The sequence below is a fragment of the Epinephelus lanceolatus genome, chromosome 17 (assembly GCF_041903045.1).
Source record: "Epinephelus lanceolatus isolate andai-2023 chromosome 17, ASM4190304v1, whole genome shotgun sequence".
Lineage (NCBI taxonomy): Eukaryota > Metazoa > Chordata > Actinopteri > Perciformes > Serranidae > Epinephelus > Epinephelus lanceolatus.
Window position 1 is genome coordinate 9,034,547 of NC_135750.1, and position 22,602 is coordinate 9,057,148.

At 40.2% G+C, this 22,602-nt stretch overlaps 1 protein-coding gene across 2 annotated transcripts in view; it reads right to left on the reverse strand.

The window, feature by feature from the left end:
- Window positions 1-2,362: 2,362 nt before the first annotated feature.
- Window positions 2,363-22,602, reverse strand: part of kcnh1a (potassium voltage-gated channel, subfamily H (eag-related), member 1a) — a 75,189-nt gene continuing 54,949 nt past the window's right edge. For both annotated transcript variants that reach the window (XM_033612439.2, XM_033612438.2), the window contains 3 exons: window positions 21,805-22,057; window positions 18,777-18,973; window positions 2,363-9,647 (listed from right to left, as the gene is read on the reverse strand). In XM_033612439.2, coding sequence (XP_033468330.1) covers window positions 8,778-9,647; window positions 18,777-18,973; window positions 21,805-22,057 — 1,320 coding nt within the window. In that variant the 3' untranslated portion in view covers window positions 2,363-8,777. The remainder of the gene's footprint in view (window positions 9,648-18,776; window positions 18,974-21,804; window positions 22,058-22,602) is intronic.

Here is a 22,602-nt window from a genome sequence, read left to right on the forward strand (position 1 = left end):
TAACCAATGAATATAAACACCTCTTGGTGATAAGTTGCTTGTCTTAAAAGCTTTTGAATTAACTTTCAGTTCACCGATCACAGTAAATAATTTACTTTACTGCAATCCAGTGTGTCACCCGTTTCAAAAGACAAACTCTGTGTTCCAGGGTGTAACAGGAAGCTGCTTTAAAAAGCTGATCTGTGCTCTTTTTGTGTCTTTTGAGTTTTGACAGCTTTGTGATGTGGCAAAAAACCAATCTGATCCTCTTACTATTCACAGTGCACTGTAAGAAAGGCAAACAGCTTCAGGGTATGGCTTCCACGGAGATTAGTTTAAGAATGAGTGAATTTTTAAATCAGAGGTGTCATCGCTGACTGATTCATCGTTAACATAAAACTCTCACGTTGCCTTTGGTCGTTCATTGTCATGCTGAAATATTCGACTCTTCCCAAGGTTTGAATGTTCAGGTTTTCAATCAGTGATCTTTTTTTCATCTGCAGAAGATGTTAACAATTAATAGCTGCCATTATTAACAGTCATATACTTACATCTCAGCAGTGTTTCACTTTATTGTTGAGCGTCCCATCTGTTAGACCTTCATCAGAGCATACACGAGGCAACAATGGACAGGCTGGTAAAGTAACTAATCTCAGTCACACACAACACACCTGTGCCCAACCCTGGTAGTAGGAGCTCCACCTCCTGGGAGTTGTAGTTTTTTTTTGTTTTTTTTTAATTCTGGGTGTTTCTCAAAGTCAAGGATCCTTCCTTGGTAGGATGAGTCCTTCCAAGGAAGGATCCTATCCTGTCCCCAGGTGTATGTCATTAACTCTCAGCAGACTGAGGGGGTTTCAGGGTACTGTGGTAATTTTGGCATTCTCTAATGTTGTTGTACAATTGAACAAATATAAGCAGTATCTTCAGAGTCACGTGACTTTTAGGGAGACTCTATTTCTGGATTATACTTTAAAAAAACAAAGAGGTAGGCTAAATAAATCATGTCATTTTAAAAAGGTCAATATTCAGCAGTGGACACATTGGAAAGTGTAAATTATGAGGTTTCTGTCAGTATTTTTTTTTCATGCTTGTATGTTAAAAACTTGTGGAGACATTTATCCAAATAAATGACGTATTTATCTACATCCTGCCGAGCTCCGCTGGCACAGGTTTCATTGAAGAGGCTCTGCCTTCACTTACAGCAAATTTTGTGCAAAGCATTGTGGGGATTCTTTACCCGCGAAGGATCCACACATGGATCCTTGAAATTTCTCTGAAAGAAGGACTCAGTCCCTCACAAAACTCAGAAAGATCCTTGACATTGGAACAGTCCTTCGGCAGGGGTCGATGACGTAGCATCCTTCAAATCCAGCCATTTAAGGGTCCTTCCTTGACTTCGAGACACACCCTCAGTCCTTTGTGAAACTCGGAAGGATCCTTGACATTGGAACAGTCCTTCAGTGGGGGTCGATGACGTAGCGTCCTTTAAATCCAGCTGTTTGAGGATCCTTCTTTGACTTTGAGAAACACCCAGTGGTTGAGTTTTTTGTTGAGCTTTCGGTTTAGTAGACATTCATCAGAGCAATGGACAGGCTGGTAAAAGTAACCAATCTCAGTCTAATCACTGGCTGTATGCAACACACCTGTGCTTAACCCTGGTGGTTTGTCAAAGTCAAGGATCCTTCCTTGGTAGGATGAGTCTGTCTTTATTTAGCCATCTTAGTTAAGAGTTTTGTATCAACCCCAGAGTCACACATCTTGAATAAATATCTTACTAGTGGATTTACATCCTGGATAGATCTCTTTTAAAACATCAAAAAGATAGCTTCTCACTTTAGCCAGGTAGACTGTATTGTGCCGAAAGCTGCTCTTAAGATTTAATTCCTTTATCCCCAAACATTTGTCCAAATTGAAGGTCTAATAGACCAAAAGCTCAACAATAAAGTGACACATTGCATAGATGTACATGTGCAGAAATCTTTCTCTACCAGTCTGGACTTATCGAAGTTTCCAGCACCTTGCCAAGACCAAGCTGGGCGGAGCGGTGGTTACTCTACAATAAAAGCAGAGTCTAATCTGGACTCTGTTGTTTGAGGTGAGCCTCGGGTGTTTTCATTAGTTGATGTCTCTTCTCAGGATTATCACATCTGTGACACTAAGTAGGATCAATTTGAGCGGGGGGTCAGCAAGGAATCCTCTTAAATGAGCACAAGACGGTGAGGTTTATCTGACGTAAGAAGATCAGCAGGAGAATACACCTGCTGAGTTAGACTCTCTCAGTAAAGTGCCCTCGTCACTGGCGGGGGAGCTGAAACACAAGGACTGACAGATGAATGGATGCTACACGGTGCCATGCTTTCCCCCACAGAGACAACACACAGGGTCCAGTATGTATAAAATATTTATTATGAATAGTACAGTATGTCACAGTTCATAACAAAGAGTTCCCATTGTGCTTGAAATAGGTACATTTCTCTTCACTCGTGAACATAGAGGCATGTGCATATTACATAAACCATACACCAAACTCAAACTTTTCTCTTCCTTAAGAATCTAAACATTGCAATATAATCTGTGCATATATATGTTTATATCTGTGGAGGGTTTTATAACTAGGCAGCTTTCTAGAGCTGACCACAAAAATAGTTCTGTGTTCAAATCATTTCAAAGGAGTAATTTGGATATTTCTCACTGCAGGCCAGGAAAAGGGGAGTACGGGGCAATATAATGAAGGCACAGTGTTGCATGCTTCTCAGTAGCAATCAAAGGTAATGACTTTAATACTATTAGGGTAATGAAGTGGTAGTGCAGTACTGTAAAAAGTCTGTTTCACTTGGTGGCTTTAAGGTCTTTCCATATTTCTCTCACTGTTTTGTTTATAAATGTTACAGCACAGAACTACATATTGCTTTCAAGGATCTTGTCTCTGAGTTTTAGAGTGCACCCAACATCCCGTTTTAGTAACACATATTTATGGTGTTGGTAAAAAATTCAGCCTCTTGAATCAGGCGTAGGTGAAAGCACTCTCCACATGCCATATCTTTGTGGTCGGGCTGCATTCAAACACAAAAAATCTGATTTTTAGCTAAAACAGATTTGATCTTTTTTACTGATTTTATTAGGAAAAATCAGTCCCATCTGGTTCTGTACATTAAAGAAAATTTACAGTGTAAATATAAACAATAAAAGAATACAGGCAATCAAAATGAAAGTTTAAAATAAACTTTACAAATATTACCAGGTCTGTCATTCATCTGCGTCGTCGGTGAAGCCAAACTTTATTTGGGCTCAAATGAAAAATTACATCATCAGTAACTGCAAAGAAAACAATTTATTTGTCATCTGTTTAAGAAAAATATTATATCCAGTGTGGGTTTAGTGTGGGCAAATGACGTTAATAAGAATAAAAATGACGGTGAGCACCTCATTGTTGTTTAAAAGTCAGAGCAGGGTAGAGTGTTTCATTTGTGTTCATGAAGCTCAGTGTACGTTCAATCAGGAAGACTGTCTTCATGCTATCCCACTCCCACCACTTCCATCAATCAGCTGACTCTCAGTGTTCCCTCTCCTGGTCAGCTAATCAAACTTTGCCACAATCTTCTTCGGCCATTCATGTTGCTGCTGCCAAACTTTAAATCTCTTTTCCTCTCTGCTCCTGTCAGCTGTCATTTTAGGCAGAATCAAAAGCTCATTCCTCTTCACATTCAGATCCTCAGCTCCCTCTTCATCTCATCTCATCACCACCACCAAGGTCTAGACTCCATACGGGGGGGATTCCTAATCTACCATGTCTCTACCATCCTCTTGAAATAGTATATAACATCACGGTGGGGTCTAATCGCCAAAGACTTTTCGCATTTCTCATACTTATGTGCACATGTAAATAAAAAATATTCATTATTTTCTCTCAGAACGAGGCTCTCCTGATTGAAATTTCTTTTAAACAGTTGTGTAACATTCAAAGATGTACACCTTTAACTCCACATAATGGGACTTAAAATGTAATCTCGAGCTGTCATGCATACTAAAGCTCACAATCCAGTTGGTGTTTTTAAAAAAAAAATGAAAAGCATCAACTCACTTTCTACACTCTCTGCTCTCTGAGAGAAACAATTTAAAACAAACTTACTGGCCCTACAAAGTCATAACTTATTATTATGAGGGAATAGTTCGACATTTTGGTGTTTATTCACTTTCCTTTTCAGTATTAGATGAGAAAATCGATGCCACAGCTAGAGCCAGAGGTCAATTAGCTCATCTTAGCTTAGCTTAGCTTAGCATAAAGACTGGGAGCAGGGAGAAACTGCTAGCCTAGCTCTGTCCACAGTTCAAAAAACACATACCGGCACAGTGAAACCTTAACTTGTTTTAACACAAATGTGTTGATGAATGAGCTTTAGATGTGCTGATATGTGCTTTTAAGATAGCTGTTTCCCTCTGCTTACAGTCTTTATGCTAGGCTAAGCTAAGCTAAGCTAGCTAGTCTCGATCCTCTCATCTCCACAAAGCAAATTAGTACATAACCTAAAATGTCAAACTATACTTTTAAATTGTCCTAAATACTTTGATCTTTGCACTTCGCACGTAACTGCTCAAACCTTAATTGTACGTATCAGTCTGTTTGAGCATGTATGTGACGTGAAGCTAAATTAGGGCTTTAAACCTGCGCAATTATTACAAATGTTGCCCAATTTAAAAACAAAAACAAAAACATTTAAGAGGTACTTTGTCTGTCCAGAATTACTATATATTGCAATACTATGATACTTGTTTTTTCAAAGTCTGTAGAAGGGAGTGTGGTGACATTTTTAAGACACAAAGCTTGGATGCAAACACAGCAGTAAACATTTTACCTGCATCATTAGATTTGTCCTGCAGTGATATATCTACCAAGTTTTTAGGACACCATTATGTAAAATTTATAAGGACAGATCATCACAAGGCTTTCTCACAGGACTTTGACATTGTAATTGATTAATAATTTTGATAGGAAAAGAAGTTTCAGCCTAGTTTTATGCTAATAAAATGAAAAGTATCAGTTATACCGTAAATCACTCTGTGCACTGAAGTCTGCACCCGGCTTGTCTCAATCATAACTGGAGAAAAGTAATATTAATATAATCGCTTTTCACCACATTTGTTAAATGTCAGAACTTATAAAGGCTGTGTCTGCCATCACATTATTTCTATGCTCTGTCTTTATAGCGTGACTAAATTCCTCAGAGACAGTGTCGGACCTTCTTTTTGCCTCCCTCTGATTTCTGAACTCGTGTGTGAGCTGCAGCTTTACCAATTCTCTGTGATACAAAAGTCATAGCACGATGATTTTAGTGCTTTTCCCTCTCTAAGATCAAAACTCTTTGTGAAAGCAGACCCACAACGACACACAAACACTGGCTCTAAACCAAATGAGTTCTCACTTCTGTGATGACATGCCCATTTATATTTAAGCAAGCTGAATTTTTGATGGACACGGAGCCACAGAATGTGTCAGAGAAAAAAAAACCCAGCGCCTTTTTCCTCTCAGCTGTGTCCGGCTGAGCTTGTCTTTTGTCTTGATGAGAGAAAAAGGCATGCAGGGAACATAAATTATCCATATGAATAATAAATAATATAGAACGATGGTTATTTTTCGCCACGTGAAAGACTGTATACTTCAGACCAGCCAAGCTCCTGACTGTGACTGGCAATTAATTTATTATGGATTTCATAAAACTGCAAAAACAGTTTGCTGGTTTCAAAAATGAGTCATATTTACTGAATATTATTAGACTTTCTTCCATTATTCATATTTTTTAAAAAGCCTCAACTGATGTTTTAGCACAAAATTCAACTGTCATAGCTAAATATGCATAATTATTGCTCAATTTCTGACACTCTGCTTGACTTGATGTTTGATGCGTCTTTTTCTGTGGACTTATTTGGGTTCTGAATGAATGATTTCAGCACATTTCCTCCCTCTGTTACTGTTGTCTACTCTCTGTTTTGTTTCCAATATAGTACACTGATTCATTTACACAGATTTATTTTGGTTAATTATATAAGTTAGGATGAATCCTTCCATCAGTTTAATAATTTAGCCGTGGGGCAAGAAGGATTGTTGGTATAACGTTGGAAACAATACTCTAAAATAATTTTAAACATCTTCTTAACATCTTATTTTGACTGGATTATTCTGAGTTCACATGCAATCAGGGAGACAGCAAACCACATGTCACTTGACATGACATGTGACCAGAGCTGGGCAGCGAAATTAGGGGAGGAGAAGAGGAGAAAATACCGGCAATGACAACAGTAGATGGCATTGCCGTTCAAATTTGAGATATTCTAACTTGTTGCTGTCCTCTGTGAAGGAATTTACAACCAGATGTGACGTAGCTCCTGCACGGGCGATCTGGACAATTACTGGACATTACTAGAAAATCTACATAAAATAATAATAAACAGTACAATACATATCATCTGATATATTTCATTCCACTCTTTCTAAACAATATCGCAACATATCATCAAGCGTATTTCATTTTACTGTCCTGCCATTTTGCTGGACTGTTTATGTGTTTATTTTTCCTGCCAGATTCCATGTGAACACAACATTACTTTGCCTGCGTCTGGTGTGTTTTAGTTTATTCATACATAATAATTTTGTGTGATTTATATACCATAATACTTCAATTAAAAGCCTAGTCCCAATTTAACGCCCAGTCCCTTTTACTAGCCCGGTGTAGCTACACATTTTTTAAATAAAGGCCTGTCTCAATTAGAGGCCTGGTCTGGTTCCAGAGCAGTTCATTTTTATATAAGTTCTTTGGATGTATAAAACCAGGTTGTTGGCTACCCACTTGAGCTCGGTTAGATTCATTTTACTCAAACCATGAGCACTAGAGAAGACTGTATTTCATTTAGATTTACTGGCATGGTAAATAAGAGAGACGGGCAAAAACAGTGGTGACTCCCTACGTCTGAAGCTGTCAGAAAGTCAGAATATGTGTCCATTCCTCAACTTATTCATATTCCTTTGGTCTGTAAGGATCCCCTGATCGAAAGAGTCAAAAGGGTTTATCATCAAAAATAATCCTATTGTTTTAACAGGATAAAGTGGTGTCGTGTCGGTATGCCAGGGGCCGTAAAACAGAGGTAGATCAAATGAATGATTAATAATTGATATGTTATTCAAAGCCTAATTTTTATAGAAGTAACATTCATACTGGTTTAAATAAACAATTCGATTGTATTTCCTTTACTTTACTGAGCAATAGTTTTATGTGAAAGAAATTAAAGGCCTGTCCCAAATATAAGCCTGTTGACTTCAGTGATTTAAGCAAATAATAGCCTGGGCTATTAATTGAAGTATTACGGTAACCCAATTACATTAAATTGTTAAATCTTTTTCTCCTTAAGCATGGGTGCTCTGTATTAATTAATTAAAAATGTCTGGTTATCTACAGTGTAAGCACGTGGTTGTTGATGGTCATCTCCCAGTTTGAATGCACACTGGGGACATGTTAAGTTATTGGAAACCAGAAGCAAGTAGATTTTCCTGTTGGAATATTGTCCCAAAATAAAGCAAAGCAAGTCCTGAAAGAGATTATCTGCCTTGCAAACACTCAGCCTCAACATTTTTCATCTTTGTCCCTTCCTAATAGTCGACTTGTACCTTGGATGATGTTTTATTTTCCTCGTGTGAATGTGACGACAGACAGACACATTAAATCATGCATACTAACTGGTGTAACAATTGTAAAAACTGTACCTCAAAATCATCACTAAAATAGGTTCCAGTGACCACGTAGGCCTGTTTACATGAACAAACCTGCACTTTTAAGTTTTATTTAAATTATAAATATATTTCATTTTAAGAAATACTGTGCAAAAGGGCATTCATCACTACCGGTATGTTCTAGACAGTTTTAAATAAAGTAAGGGCTGCAGCCATTATCATCTGGATCACCTGATTATGCATCACCAAAGCTAAAAATGCACGGCTCGCGTACAATATATATGTATCATGTGTGACTGCAGTGTCTCTACATGAGAATAACAACTATAGATATCAGAGAAGATGGATATCTTGCTCGGTGCCGCCTTTTCATCAGGCCCATCTATCCATGGTTTATGGGAATTATAAGCTCTGATGAAAGATGCTCGGCCAGAGTAATGTGTTGTATTATTCATAATAACCCTGGCAGTTGATATAATAAGAAGACTTCATCAGTCCCTCGAGGAAATTACTCTGAGACTGTTTCGACATCTGGAGGGACTGTCATGGTGAACTAATGCAGACGACTCACTGTGTGGCCTCAATCAAAAATGCACCATCTGCCATTGGAGACACACGTCTATTATATGTGACATGCAAAGAATCTCATACAAATGATTCAATAACAAATCAGTGGGACATGCTTCTTCTATTCTCTTCCCAACAGAGACACGACTGTGTTCTTCTGTCAGTCTCAAAATCGAGATAAAATCAAACGGCTCGAGCTATTTTTCCACTAAAGTCTGATGGAAAAATAAATCAAACTTATGTACAAACATAGAGCTGTCAGTGTTTTTGTAACCTCTGAGTGTTCAGTGTTACGACAACAAAATCTGCGCTACGACCTCGACTTCTCAACATGACATTCCCTTGCTAACTGACAGCTACACCCCTACGATAAAGGCAGTGCGTCTTAAAGAGTGCACTGTTGCCTAATCTAAATGGTGTGGCCAGTGCAGCCTCAGCTATCCAAGTAATCTGGATACTACTGGATTCCAGCTGAGTTCACAGTAAACCTGATGTGTTAAACTTGCATCTTTCAAGAGAAGATGTCCTCTTTGTCAAGTTCTGGTGACGCAGGTCTAGAAACGTCAAAAAGAGGCTGCGGAGAGCCAGAGCTCAATCTCCTCGCTTTGAGGAGTTGAAGTGCTTCTGTGAGTTGAGCCTCCAGGCCGGACATACGAACGTTCAGGTTCTTGAGGTCGTCCTTCAGCTCCAGCTTGAGCTCCTGAAGCGAGGCCTGGAGTGACTGCTCTGGGATGGGGTAGAAGGGGTGCCTGGTCTCCGGAGGCTGGACAGGACTGCGGTCCTGGGGCGTCATGCGGAACTCGCCCACTTTGTCCAGGCGCAGGTCACTTTTGGTGATACCGCTGTCACATGAGTCTGTCTTCTTCAGAGACATCTGTGACTCATGCACCTTGGTCCGTTCAGGTAAAGTCTCCATGGATTCAGCTTTTGACACTTTGTTCCAGTTGTCGGCTTTGGCCATGGACTCCTTGAAGCGACCCCAGCCTTTGACTTTGACCGGTTCAGCCGCTCGGCCTCCTACAATAGAAACAGGAGCCGGCACCTGTAGCTTCGCCTTGTCTGTGGGTGTACAGTTGGGGGTTGCTGAGGATGAAGGCGTTGAAGGTGAGGGTGTTGCTGGGCTTTCTGTCACTGTGATGATGCTGGTGGTTGTGACTGCTGCTTTACCTATCATGATGTCGACGTACAAAGGGCCCTTCTCAACATCACGATCATCTAGTTCTGGCTTGTCAGTCACCAGGCGGGCTTCCTTCTGCTGTCGGAAGCGTTGGAAGAGTTTTCGTACCGGGTGATCTGGTGGCAAGTTCAGAGGGGCTTCATTCTTACGTCTCTGTCGCTCCTCTTCCTCTCGTTTCACATCACTGATCTTTCGGAACACGATCTACAAGAGAATTTAAAGTCCTCATGACTAAAAGCACAACACAAACAACAACACAAGCAGTGATACTGTAATGCCTCCTCTCAAAGTCAATCTAAGTCTCTTAAAGTGAACAAATAATATAAAACCACATAAAAATAAGTTAGATGAACAGGTGTATCTTTCTGACTGATTGTACTGTTTGTGTGATGAAGACTGTCAATGTGTCAAATGTGTGTGCATTTGTAAATGTCACCTTTGAAGAGGCTATTCCCACGATACAGAGGGAAAGATCATATCATGCCTCTGGCTTCTCCGTTAGACTTTTAACTTACCACACAGCTGCTAATGGAAAACTATGTTTTCAGCATTTGCATTAATACCCAGCAAACACTGGTCGGATGGTGACGTTGTGTCCCTCGCCAAAAAATGGTCCTGGCCAGATGCTAAAAATTGCAATGTGGTTATGAGGTGGACGGCCAGATGGTGACATTGTTTCCACGTCCATTAATGGTCCAGTCAGACCCTCTATTACAAACCAGGAAATATTAATCATATTATTGCTATGAACAATGTAAATGCTGTTTTTTTTAACATAACAACAATGCACTGACTATTTGCTTGGCTGTGACATGGTTGTGATCAGATGGCCACACTGTGACGTTCACTCCACATCGAAAGTCTACTATCATTTAATGCAAATTTGCCTTTCCCTTGGATAGCAAAGTCATGACCCACCCTACTCTCCCTCTGATTGGCTAGTACTTGCTGTGAGGATGTCTCATACCTTCGATATCCTATTAAACCCAGAGTCGCTTACTCAGCGCCCATTTTTTAAATCTGAAAAACACGTTTATGCCAGAAACCAATGAAAAAAGACGTCCTTTGACATTGGCATTATACAGGGCTGGTTGCCGTAATAGTTTAACGGTGCCCGGTGGCGTCAGGGGGAAATGTGGTGGGACAAGGAGGAAAGTTAAGGCTGGGGCGGGTGGTGGATGGGTCCAACAAACACGGACACTTTCACCTGAGAGAGCAGTCTAAGATAGTAAAGCCAAACCCTGTTCTTTCTTCCTAAACCCAACCACGTGTTTTTGTTGTTTTGGAAAAAAACGTCAATTCTGTGAAAACAGAGGTGTATTTTGAAAGAAGACAATGCATGTAACAGGCAGAACTTGACACGGTGTCCCAAAACATCAACAACCAAGGCACCAAGGGTACGTTTCACGTGGAAAGTCCATGACCAAACGTTGATATGTGACGAGGTCGGAGTGAGAATGTATTGTCAAAACCAACACATACAGAGGAAGCTGATGTGGATAAATGCGTCAAGCTCAAGACTCTGACCCAGGTGACCGGTGTTCAAGTCACGTTACACATAACGTTGTGGACTTCGGCACAGCTGTCAATTTGGAACTCTTTCTGAACCATAATGAGACGTCTTGATTCGACATTGAAACAACAGTCATTCAACATCTCAATGTTTGCTTGGTAGTTGTAGCTTTGCAGTTTTCTTTCTGTACTTTGGATTGATGTCTGAAACTTGGTCTTGTCTCTTAAAAAATGACCCAAAATCATCAATTAAAGGCTAAATAAAAGTCACATTCTATAGTTAAATGTTCTGGGGTAGTTTTTGTCCCTTTTTTAGCATTTAACAACTACATCTCTCATGTATAATGTAATGAGTCTTAAGTGCAACACATACCGCCGCCATACACCGGGTGTCAAAATGCCCGCCTCCATTATACTCTATGAATAAACCTGCGCCGGCCGACACGCTGCGCCGCTCTGCTTCAGCCCACTGCTCTATTTCCAGTGCGGCCGGCGCTGCGAGAAAAGCCTTTCATGTACGTCTCGGCCACACTTTAGTGTCGACGGTGCCGCTGCATGCCGCTGCCAATGTGTGTTGGAGGGCGGCACTTGACGGCCACAGCACTGTGCCAGCGGCAGTATGTGTTGCACTTTAGCCACAGGCATGCTTTCAAAAAACCTCACAGAAGCTGTAGTTGCTGAATGCAAAAGAAATGACTGCTATGCATGACAGTTAATTCTTGATCTTGGAAACACCAGGCCAACAAAACAATCACAACTCAAGGTTCACTTACTAGATTTTTGCAGAGCTTTTCACAGTATCACATGGGCTTCAAGATTGTGTGACAGTATTGTAGTACCTGAGATCAGTCTTCATCTTGAGACTGGTTTGGAGACCACTTCTAGAAGGTCTCATCTCAGATTAGACTGCATTTTTACTCAGTCTTGTATCGTTGTCAGACAAAGGGGACTTGGGATTTTATTTCACGACCGGTCAAGACTACAGCTGATTAATTTATCAAGATATTTCTCCTGGTACAATGATACGTACACATATAGATACAGAATATGGCAGTGAAAGAAGTGAATGAAGAGAAATCTTTTGTTTTTTTATGGGAATGTTTTAGATAGAGGTTTGTTTTTTATTTTATCCTAAGTGTGTCATGATGTGTTGGACTCGCACCAGTCTGGTCTTGGTCTTGTCTCGCTCTCAGTACAATCTGATCTTGGTCATAACTTGGTCTCAATTTTGCCAACAACACTGCTGTGTGTTTCGTAAATGAAAACCAAATCGAGAAATCCTTAAAGTGTTATGAATGAAATCTCTACGATGGCTGAGTGATACGGTTGAAAGCTCTGGAAAAAGCTATTAAGTTTCAGCTCCTGGAAACTGTATTCATCAGAAGAGTCAAGGATTTAAATAATAAACTGACGTGGTGTTCATGTCTTTAAAAGCGGAAGTTTTCCAGAAGCTCCAATTTTTGTCATCGGCTCTTCTCGTGTTTATTGCCACAGTGAAATCATCCATAATCTTTGAAAGGACAAGACAACATCCATTTTCCTCCTCAGTCTCACAGCAACACTGCTCTCACAACTTGAGCCACTTGAATGTCGAACATATCATGTGCCAGATTTCCCAAGTCGGAAACACATCCTCACAAGCTCCATTTGAAGGCACCATTTGGCTCCTTATTCACCCCATCTCTGGATTTCCCTGCTGTATACATTCAGAAAGTATGGGACCCTGGTGAATAGTGAGTTTAATGCAGCAGATGAGATTGCCTCTTCATATGCAAGCAATTCAATCTCGCTTGCACTCTCTTGGGCAGGCTAACCTTATTATGAATGAGGTAATGATTGGTAGCCACACTTGAGTTGTTGATCACAGCTGTTCATTTCTGAATGAAGGACACAAGAGTGGCTTTAATATATGGCGGCTGTTTAATGGAACTGTGTTTCTGTATGACATATTGTTGTAGCCTTGAGCTTGACCCCAGTTAGACACTTTTATTTTTTTGTTTTTAAATCTAGCAAATATGCATTTTCTAAAGGAATCGTGTGTTTAATGTTTCAGGTAGCAGACACATTTTGGGAAATACACTTGTTTGATTTTTTGCTAAAAGTTAGATGAAAAGATCGGGTCCATGTCATTGGTTCGACAGCCCATTGGTTCGACATCCCATTAGTCCGACTGTCCGCGGTGCTGAACGGCTCGCGGCGGGCGTATGGTGCGCCGCGACAGGCTTGAGGCAGAGCAGGCTCACGGCTTATGTGTTTGTCACTTTCTTTTTCATTTTAACCCACACCATGATCTTTTCCTGACCCTAACCAAGTGGTTTTTGTGCCTAAACCTAACCAGACCTTAACCACAGGGCATCATGATGATTTCGGAACGGACTTAGGAACAATGAGTTTAATATGGTCGGAACAATGGGATGTCGAACCAATGGGCTGTCGAACCAATGGGCAGTTCCCAAAAGATCAATGCCACTCTCGTATCATCTGTTAGCTACAGCCAGGAGACAGTTAGCTTACCGGTATGATGAAGTGTGGATTTTTGTACCTTGAGGCTTTGTTGACATGTGTAGCCTATATTTTTGGAAACGTAAATTTTTCCCCTTCTTTAAAAAAAAACAAAAACGAAACAACTCCATCCACACAACCTCTGTTGTAAAAATTATTAGGGCTGTAGTCAACCAAAGAAAATCTTGGTTGACTAAAGTCGCACATAATCTTCAACTAATCGATTAGTCATGGGGGAAAAAAATCTGCACGTTATTTTTACTTTGGCAGTGGTGTGTCTGTCACTCTGCAATTACACCTCCAAAACACTAGTCGCCGGTGGAGGACTGTGTTAAGTGCTGTAAAGTTTAGTTCAAATCAAACTTTATTTATATAGTTGATTCAAAACACACATTAAACATGGCTTAATAGAGACAATTTCAAACACAAGTATGCAAATCAGCTTCACTATAAATCACAGAACTGACAAACACTTGTCTTTATCTGGACACATTTCCCCCACCAATACAACATGCTAACGTTATTAGCACAACCCTATGGCATTGTACATTGTATAAATTAGCCTAGCGTCTAGCAATCTTTTCTTCTTCTCATATGAAACCAGGGACAACAGCAACATTTAACAAAGGTAACGGCACTCCATGTGGCTCCATTACAACTCACAACGTTCACCGACACAACAACTGTCTTATACTAAACATGTTTTCCAAACAAATACAACATGCTAACGTTATTAGCTCCAGCCTATGGCATTTTACACTGTACAAATTAGCCTAGCGACGAGCGGAGATTTCCTCTGCTCATGTGAAGCCAGGATAAATCCCGAAATATAAATCCCTGAAGGACAGATCACACACAAGACTTTAAATGCTATTTTAGTGGAGGCTTTACTGACTGTTTTGAAAACACCCCCATTTTCACAGGTAACTTAGCCTGTCCCCCCGCCGCAGGAAATAATGGATTAATCCTGGAAAGCTATTGATGTAGCACTTTTCTCCTTATGAAATTAACAAGGTGATTATTCGACTAATGAGAATTAAGTCGGATGAGAGCATAGCGACCAAATAATTGACTAGTCAACCAGGAGACTACAGCCCTAAAAAATATCTCTGTCCACACTAGAACACAAAAACAACCCCAAATGTTTACTGGCATTTGCTGCTTTCAGCAGCCTCCTATTGTCATAAAGTTCGTAAACTGTACAGTCTAACATTACCTTTTTCAACACTTACTGGACTTATATGGATTAAGGAGCTCACGCAAACATTCCAGTCAAGTTCTAGACATGCTAACAATGTCCTTACATTCCACATCTCTCACTTAATCTCACTCTCAAAAGTGTCCCACCATCTGCTGGCTTGACTGGGCCTGATCCAAAACTGCCATTTCTTGCAGACATTAAACCATGGCTGCTAAGGTGGAGCAAAAACATTGCCTGTTCATTACACAAAGGCTGAATCCAAATGTCCAGACTTCACCGCACTTTAAGACTCGCGCACTTTGCAGGCGCGCTCCCGGGAAGTCTGGGAGTGCTTAGGGCTGTCCAAATCCACAATTCAACCAGTCCATAAGGGGCCTCAAGTGGACTTTCTGCAGACATCCAGAGAGTCCACTTGGGGTGCAGACTTCAGCAGACTACACTGATTTAATAACCCATAATTTATTGCAATAGTTATTGATAGTTAGGCCTAAAACTTTCCATGGCAACGAGTAAAACAGTCTCGAGGGCTGTCTATCAGCCGCTTGCAGTCTCTGCCCTCCCAGACTTTACGTGATGACAGTAAATACATCACTATGTACAACTGAAGTCTGCGAGGGCTCAGTCCGCAAGTCCAGAAAGTGGAAATTTGGATTCAGCCAAAGTAACAATAGGCATGCACAAATTGAAGAGATGACACCAGTGTTTCCTAAACAGTCCGTTTTACATGAAAAGACTCAAACTGTTACTCAAGTGTTGAAAAATCTGCACCTTAGAAGAGTTTTTAAAAAATCTTTGCTTTAGTGAGTTAGAACTTCATTTGCATGTCGATGAGACGCCAGAACATATCAGAGCCAGGCCAGCTGTTTCCCCCTGCTTTCAGGCTTTGTGCTCCAAACAGTCTCCTGGCTGTAGCTTCATAATTAACTGACAAACACAAGAGCAGTTATCAACTGTTTTATCTAACTCTCAGCATGTACATGTACACAACAGAGCGTATTTCCCAAAATGTCAAACTATTCCTTTAACATGAGCAGCGACAGCCACTGTGGCTAAACAGAGAGAGAAAAGCTTTACCCTTAGCAACAGTAGAAAGAAAAGCCGTCATTGTACTCGCCCACACGTATTACTATGTGACCTATGGGAAAACAACCAAAACATCAGAGCAATTATGACTCGTCACGAAAAATAAAAACACAGTGCAGGATGTCCACTTGAAGTTCAAGCTCTCATTAAAAATAATGGTCTGACTAGACGAGGACTAACAGGTCAAAAGGAGTTGAAAATCCATTTAACTTTTTTTTGTTTTAGAGGGAGAGAAACACAATATTTTTACCTGCTCTCTGTAGAGGCTGTTTCCTCGCCATTTACATATATATATAGTGTAAAGAGAGCTGACTCATTTTAAATTGTTTACATGAACAAACCTGCTCTTTGACGTTTGATTATACATTTCATTGTGAGAGATACTTTGCAAAAGGGCATCCATCACTATGTTCATCACTGATTTTAAAATAAGGTAAGGGGTACAGTCATTATCATCTCAGGCTGTTCTCATGCACTCTTCGTACCGACGAAAAGTAACGCACCAGAATTTGTATATGTCATCAGGAAGGCTGCGAACACGCGCCGATGGGGGTAAAAAAGGAAGTCGTATAACAAGCAAAACTCCATGTTAAGGAGCAAGGTTGGGTGGGTCAAACAAACACAGGACTTTTCCCCAGGAGACCAGTGTTCAGGTTCCGTGTGAAACCAAAGCCCTGTTTCCACAAATCAGTACGGTACGTTTCAGTATGCTTTTCTTTGCGTTTCCACTGTGAAAAGTTGTGGATGGTACTAATGGAACCCATTTTTGGTGCTGTGAACACTGCAGTCTGATTGGTCAGTAGAGGACGGTCACTCTGCTCAGGGCTGAGTTGTGTCTGGTTTTGAGGCTCATGTAACCACTGTTCATACTGTGGAAAGTTTTATTAGTAAACTGTAACTATAAAATGAAAGGATGTTTTGCTGCCTCTCACAGCAGCTGGAGTCTGAGAAAAATAATTCACTGGACCGTCTGCCGGCAACTTTTAAAGTGGAACCTTTAGTTATAATGTTACTAAATGCATGAGTTGACAACATGAATCCATCAGCACACCTTAAAGTTCAATATGACAACTTTGACCATTCAGTTAGTCTTTTTGTTGTCTCTCTTGGATGACACACACTTTTAGTAATGAGTGGATCTTTAAGCATTTAAAAATATATATTAATTTGGAGCCTCGTTCTTGTGGGCTCTGGCAACACTAAACCCCTGAGCTTGCCTGATATTTTTAAATATCCCATGGAGAGAGACTCTCACTGCAGCCTGTTTTATTTTGTTCTGAAAACGTCGGCGTGCCTTGTTCTGTGGACGATAAACGAGGTGCAGACTAATAAAGAAGGAAATACAGTGAGTGCTGGACTAAGCAGTGAGTGATAACAACTCCGCTCACATGAAAGATTACTGTTTGCGGTGGAAACTCTAGGGTCTAGGTACAATATCTCAAAGGTTACTTTTGGTTCAAAAGGTACTATACCAAAAGTCTGGTGGAACGGGGCTCAAGTGAACTTTAAGTTATTTAAATGCATTGTCGTCGTGTTTCTTTTCCTAAACCTAACCTACGTAATCTGCATAAAGTTCTGAACTTAACGTTAGGTATGTATCGTGACAACACCCAACCATGTTTCTTTTCCCAAATCTCACCTATGTAACCTTTACTTTCTTAAACCCAACTTACCTGACTTTACGTTAAGTATGTAATTTTATATTTAGTCTGTAACATGATGATGCCAAACCTGTTTTTTCCTAAACCTAACCTGCGTAACTTTATGTTTAGTACATAATGTGATGACGTCCAACCATGTTTCTTTTCCTAAATCTAACCTGCATAACTTTACTTTTCGAAACCTAACTTGCATAACTTTAAGTTTAGTATGTAAATTGACGATATCCAACCATGTTTCTAACCTTAGTAACTTTACTTTCCTAAACCTAACCTACATAACCCTACATTTAGTACGTAACATGATGATGCCCAACCATGTTTCTTTTCTAAAACCTAACCTATGTACCTTTACTTTCCTAAACCCAACTTACCTAACTTTACCTTCACTATATAACTTTATGTGTAGTACGTAATATGGCGATGCGCAACCATGTTCCTTTTCCCAAACCTAACCTACGTTACTAAACCTAAATTAGGTAACTTTACTTTAAGTACGTAGTGTTCTGATGCCATTCATGGGGTGCTAATTCACTGGATAGAGGCTATGAACTGCTGTATATGTATTTTAGTAAGATATCAATCAAACTGTCATGTGATGCCTGATTATGCATCAACAAAGCTAAAGCTAAGCGTCTCTCACACAATAAATACTGTATGTACTGTGTAGAGTTTCTATTTGGGAATAACAAATACTAAGTATCAGTAAAGATGGATGTCTTGCTCACTGTTGCCTTTTCATCAGGTCCATCTATCCATGGTTTATGGGAATTATAAGCTCTGATGAAAGATGTCTTTGAAAGTCTGATTGCTGGGCCAGAGTAATCTGTTGTATTATTCATAATAACCCTGACAGTTGATATAATAAGAAGACTTCATCAGTCCCTCGAGGAAATTACTCTGAGACTGTTGCAACATCTGGAAAGACCGTCATGGTGAAATAATGCAGACGACTCGCTGTGTGGCCTCAATCAAAAATGCACCATCTGCCATTGGAGACATATGCGTCTATTATATGTGACATGCAAAGAATCTCTTAAAAATGATTCAATAACAAATCAGTGGGACATGCTGCTTCTATTCTCTTCCCAACACAACTGTGTTCTTCTGCTGTCAGTCTCAAAATCGAGATAAAAATCAAACAGCTCGAGCTATTCTTCCACTATAGCGTGATGGAAAAATGAATCTAACTTACGTACAAACATAGAGCTGTCAGTGTTTTTGTAACTTCTGAGTTTTCAGTTTGAACTAATGTCTTTTATTTAACATTCTACACAAGTACAGTCTTCAGACATTAAAAGTGCCATGTAAAATCCAAGTCTGAACTGAGTCGACTATAACTCCTTCTTTCTTGTTGCTATTTGAAGAGTCACTCACCCTCTTTCGCAGGTTGTAAGTGAGCAGCAGGTTTCTTGAGAAGTGGTTGGAAAACGCTGTGTAGAACTCCAGCACCTTCTGCAGGGCGTCGCGCTTGATGACGTGGAGGTCGCAGTAGGTCAGAGCTCGGACGTTGGCGCAGGCTTGAGCGAGAGTCACCTCCTTCCAGAAAACATCCCCAAATACGTCACCTTTACCTGCAGAGAGAGGACACACAGTTTAAACCAGGAATGAATCCTAAAACCTGGAAATTTTTGCACTCCTTGTCCCCTTGTCTTGAAGTCAATGGGGTTTTTTAAATCACTTTATTTGTATTTATTTGTATTGTTTTAACACAAAACAGAATACAAACAAATAAATCTGGAAAAGCTGCAGGCCATGTGGACCAAAATATATTAACTTATTTCCAGGAAATTATTGTTATAAGGTTCACACTACACAACGTTTTTGTCCACTCTGAGAGTCACTATGTCAGATTAGACGATTGTGGGGTCATATTTCACAACATGCATGATGTCATCAGGTTATTCTTGTCCTATTTTTATTATTATTACTATTATTTCAGTCACTGTGTCTGTTCATACGCCAGCCGAAATGTTGCTGTAGTAACGTATAAAGTGCCACCAGATGGGCAGAGCTACATTTGAAGTACCTTACGCAAACATGCAAGTCACTGAATCCTCCACAACTAGTTCCTGCAAATGTTTCACAATAAAAGCCTTTTTAGAAAATAAAGGGATTCTCTCAACTGAGGTTATAAGGGGCTTTTAATTTGAAACAGATACAGGAGGTGTTTGAAATGACAGCGTAATGCGTTAACTTTATCAAGGCAAACGGGAGCGAATTAAATATAGAAATAGAAAATTACCGTACAGTTGTCTATGGCAGCAGATCACTCTGCGTTGCTATTGGTCAAACTGTGACGGGAGGAGTCATGAACGACAAAAACAAAATCAATCATGCTAGACTTTCTGACAGGAAATCATGAGGCGTCCCAGATGTAGCGTCGGCTATCGTCTACCATGACACACTACACGAGATGATTATTGGGGGATGGGACGACTGTGGCTCAGAGATAGAGCGGGTCATCCACCAATGGGAAGATCAGTGGTTCGATCCCTGGCTCCTCTAGTCTGCATGTCGAAGTATCCTTGAGCAAGATACTGAACCCCAAAATGCTCGCCATAGACCCATTATTGCGTACGACACTCACTGTCATTCATGATCTGAGCCAAAACCGTACGATGCTGCGTCAAGCTCCAATCGGGCTGATATCATGTAATGTGAACTCGGCATAAGAGGACTTCCTGATGAATTAAAAGAGCTTGCTAGAAAGAAAAAACCCGTTAAAGGAAGTGTTTTTTTTTTTATATTTACAACCTGGTGACCTGAAAGTTAGCTTACAACAGACTTATAAACCACTACCATTATATACTAACTATCATAAAAGCTATTAATTATAGCTTTTAAACTAAGACAAAAGCCTATTACATAATTTAAGACACCTAAGTATTTATAAGTGCTCAACATGCCGTCATTTGTGAAGCCCAGTCAGAGCTGACCAAGCCAGTGACTCAGGTAGAGAAAGCACTATTTAAAGTTTGAAAGGCTCAATGTGACCATAATAGCTATATGACCCATGACGTGTTGTGACTCAATGGAATCAACATCTAAGTCAGCAGCTGCTCACACACACTGTGACTGCAGAAAATATTCAGGTGTTTAATTTTACACGACTGAAAACATCTGACTACTTCTTTGAACCACAGGATGAAAAGCTGTGTACAATGCAGCCTGTAAAAACGATCAAGTTGCAAATCCAGATGAGTTTAAGTGATTACTAACATGTACTGTAGAGCTCCTGTTTGTCAGCAGTCTGAGGGATGAGAAGTCAAAGAGAACCAGTCGAGGATTAAATTCGACTGTCCGTCTTGCTTGTGCACTTTACATGTTGTTTCGGCTTTACGGTGCCATTAGGCTAATGAGAATCTGATTCATAGTAGTAACTTGTTTATCACTTCAGGCTCTGTTACAGTCTCCACCCGGGTCAATGGTATTAGCCTGACAGCATATTGATTGCTCCAAAAGGATCCAATAGCAGTTTATTGATGAAAACCAGCCAAGATGGTGTCACAGGACCCGCCAGAGCAAGCCATCCATTATTCACAAGATCAATTATTTGGCAAATTAAAATTAAGTTTTAAAAGGGAAATAACTCTGCAGGGATTTAAACAGAAATAAGAATGATTCTTTTTTTCGGTATATTGATGAATAAAAATTTAGCCTCCACTGTTAGATCGCATCAAGGTGCAAAAGAAGAGGAACTGGGATCATAAATATCAGAAATTTCAAAGCAGTTGGCAATTAGTCTGGTTATATCCTTATGGATTAGGTGTGGGTTACTACAGTTTAGAGTACTTCACAGAGGCGGGCAGCGTCCAAATTATACTCAGGGTCTCATTTTATTGCCACAGGGCTCCAGTCTGTGTGTCAATATGCTGAATATCCAGACGTATTCATTATGTGACTGAGAGGATTCTGTGACAAACAAAATCTTGTCCAAATTCAAATCCCCAAACATCTGTTTTCACTGCAGTCCGAAACACTTTGAGAAGTAAAAAAAAAGAGCATTTTAATTCACAAAAACATGTTACTATGATGCAAAACCGTTTTGTGAGAGTAGTGCCGGAGGCCAGTTTGACTGAGATGTTTTTCCACCTTCATCACTGCTTTTTCGGCATTAATGTGTTTCTAAGATAACAAATTAAGACAGCAGCAAAATACTGCAGCAGCACATCTGCATCTTAGATCTTCGCCTCTCTGTCACTTTCTTTTCTAAAGCTGCATAAAATGTGAAAATCTGAAAACTTGAGCAGATCTGGGGCAGGTCCGTCGACAGTTGGGGGAACAGCAAGTCTTGACCGACTCTTTCATGAAATAAACATCAGTGTTGAATTCTATTATTAATTTTGTCAAATTGCTCAGTGTAGTTTGGTGCAAAGACACGAATCAGGGTTTGTTCACTCACCTAAAATGGCCACCACCTCGTCATCCTGAATGACCTCCAGTGATCCCGACACCACAAAGCAGAGGCTGTCCACACTTTCGCCAGCGTGGTAGATCAGGTCGCCAGGGGCGCAGTGGATGGTCTGAAACTCCATTGCCAGTGCTCTGAGACACCCGTCGCTGGCCAGCCGGAAAGCAGGGTGCTCTTTGAACACCTTCCGGTTGAGATGGACACAAATATCTGCTCTCATATCCTTCGGACAAATCTGCAACACCTAAAAGAAACAAGAGTAGAGAGAAGAGCTGCATGATTCGTTTTTCATATTATACTTTAGAGGTGGTGGACAGTCTTCAGCTGATCAGACGTCACATTAGATCAGCTTAGAGTAACATACTGTTGCCATGATTTGACTGTAAATCATGGCAGTATAGAGAGACAACGACAATTATAGCTTTCTGTTTTTCACAATATGTGACGTACGTGATTGGTTAGCTGCCAAGGACCAACTTCACCATAGGGCTGGGCACTATGGCCAGAAATGTCTTGTTTCGAGTTTAAAGACTGTTTTTTACACCTTTACTGTACGTTAAGTGGGTTTAAACTATTATTTATTGTGCGAACATGACAAACGCTTGCCACCAGCGGAGCATTTTACAAATCTGAGGTAGATTTAAAATAACTGTTACAGCCGAAGAGGTTTTTGAACCATAACATCAAAACCAAAAGTTGAATCTGAAACTGTTTGAAAAAAGATGATCTAAGTGGTCAAATCATAAAATCATATGGTAAAAGATCAATGAAACGAAGCGACTGGAATGT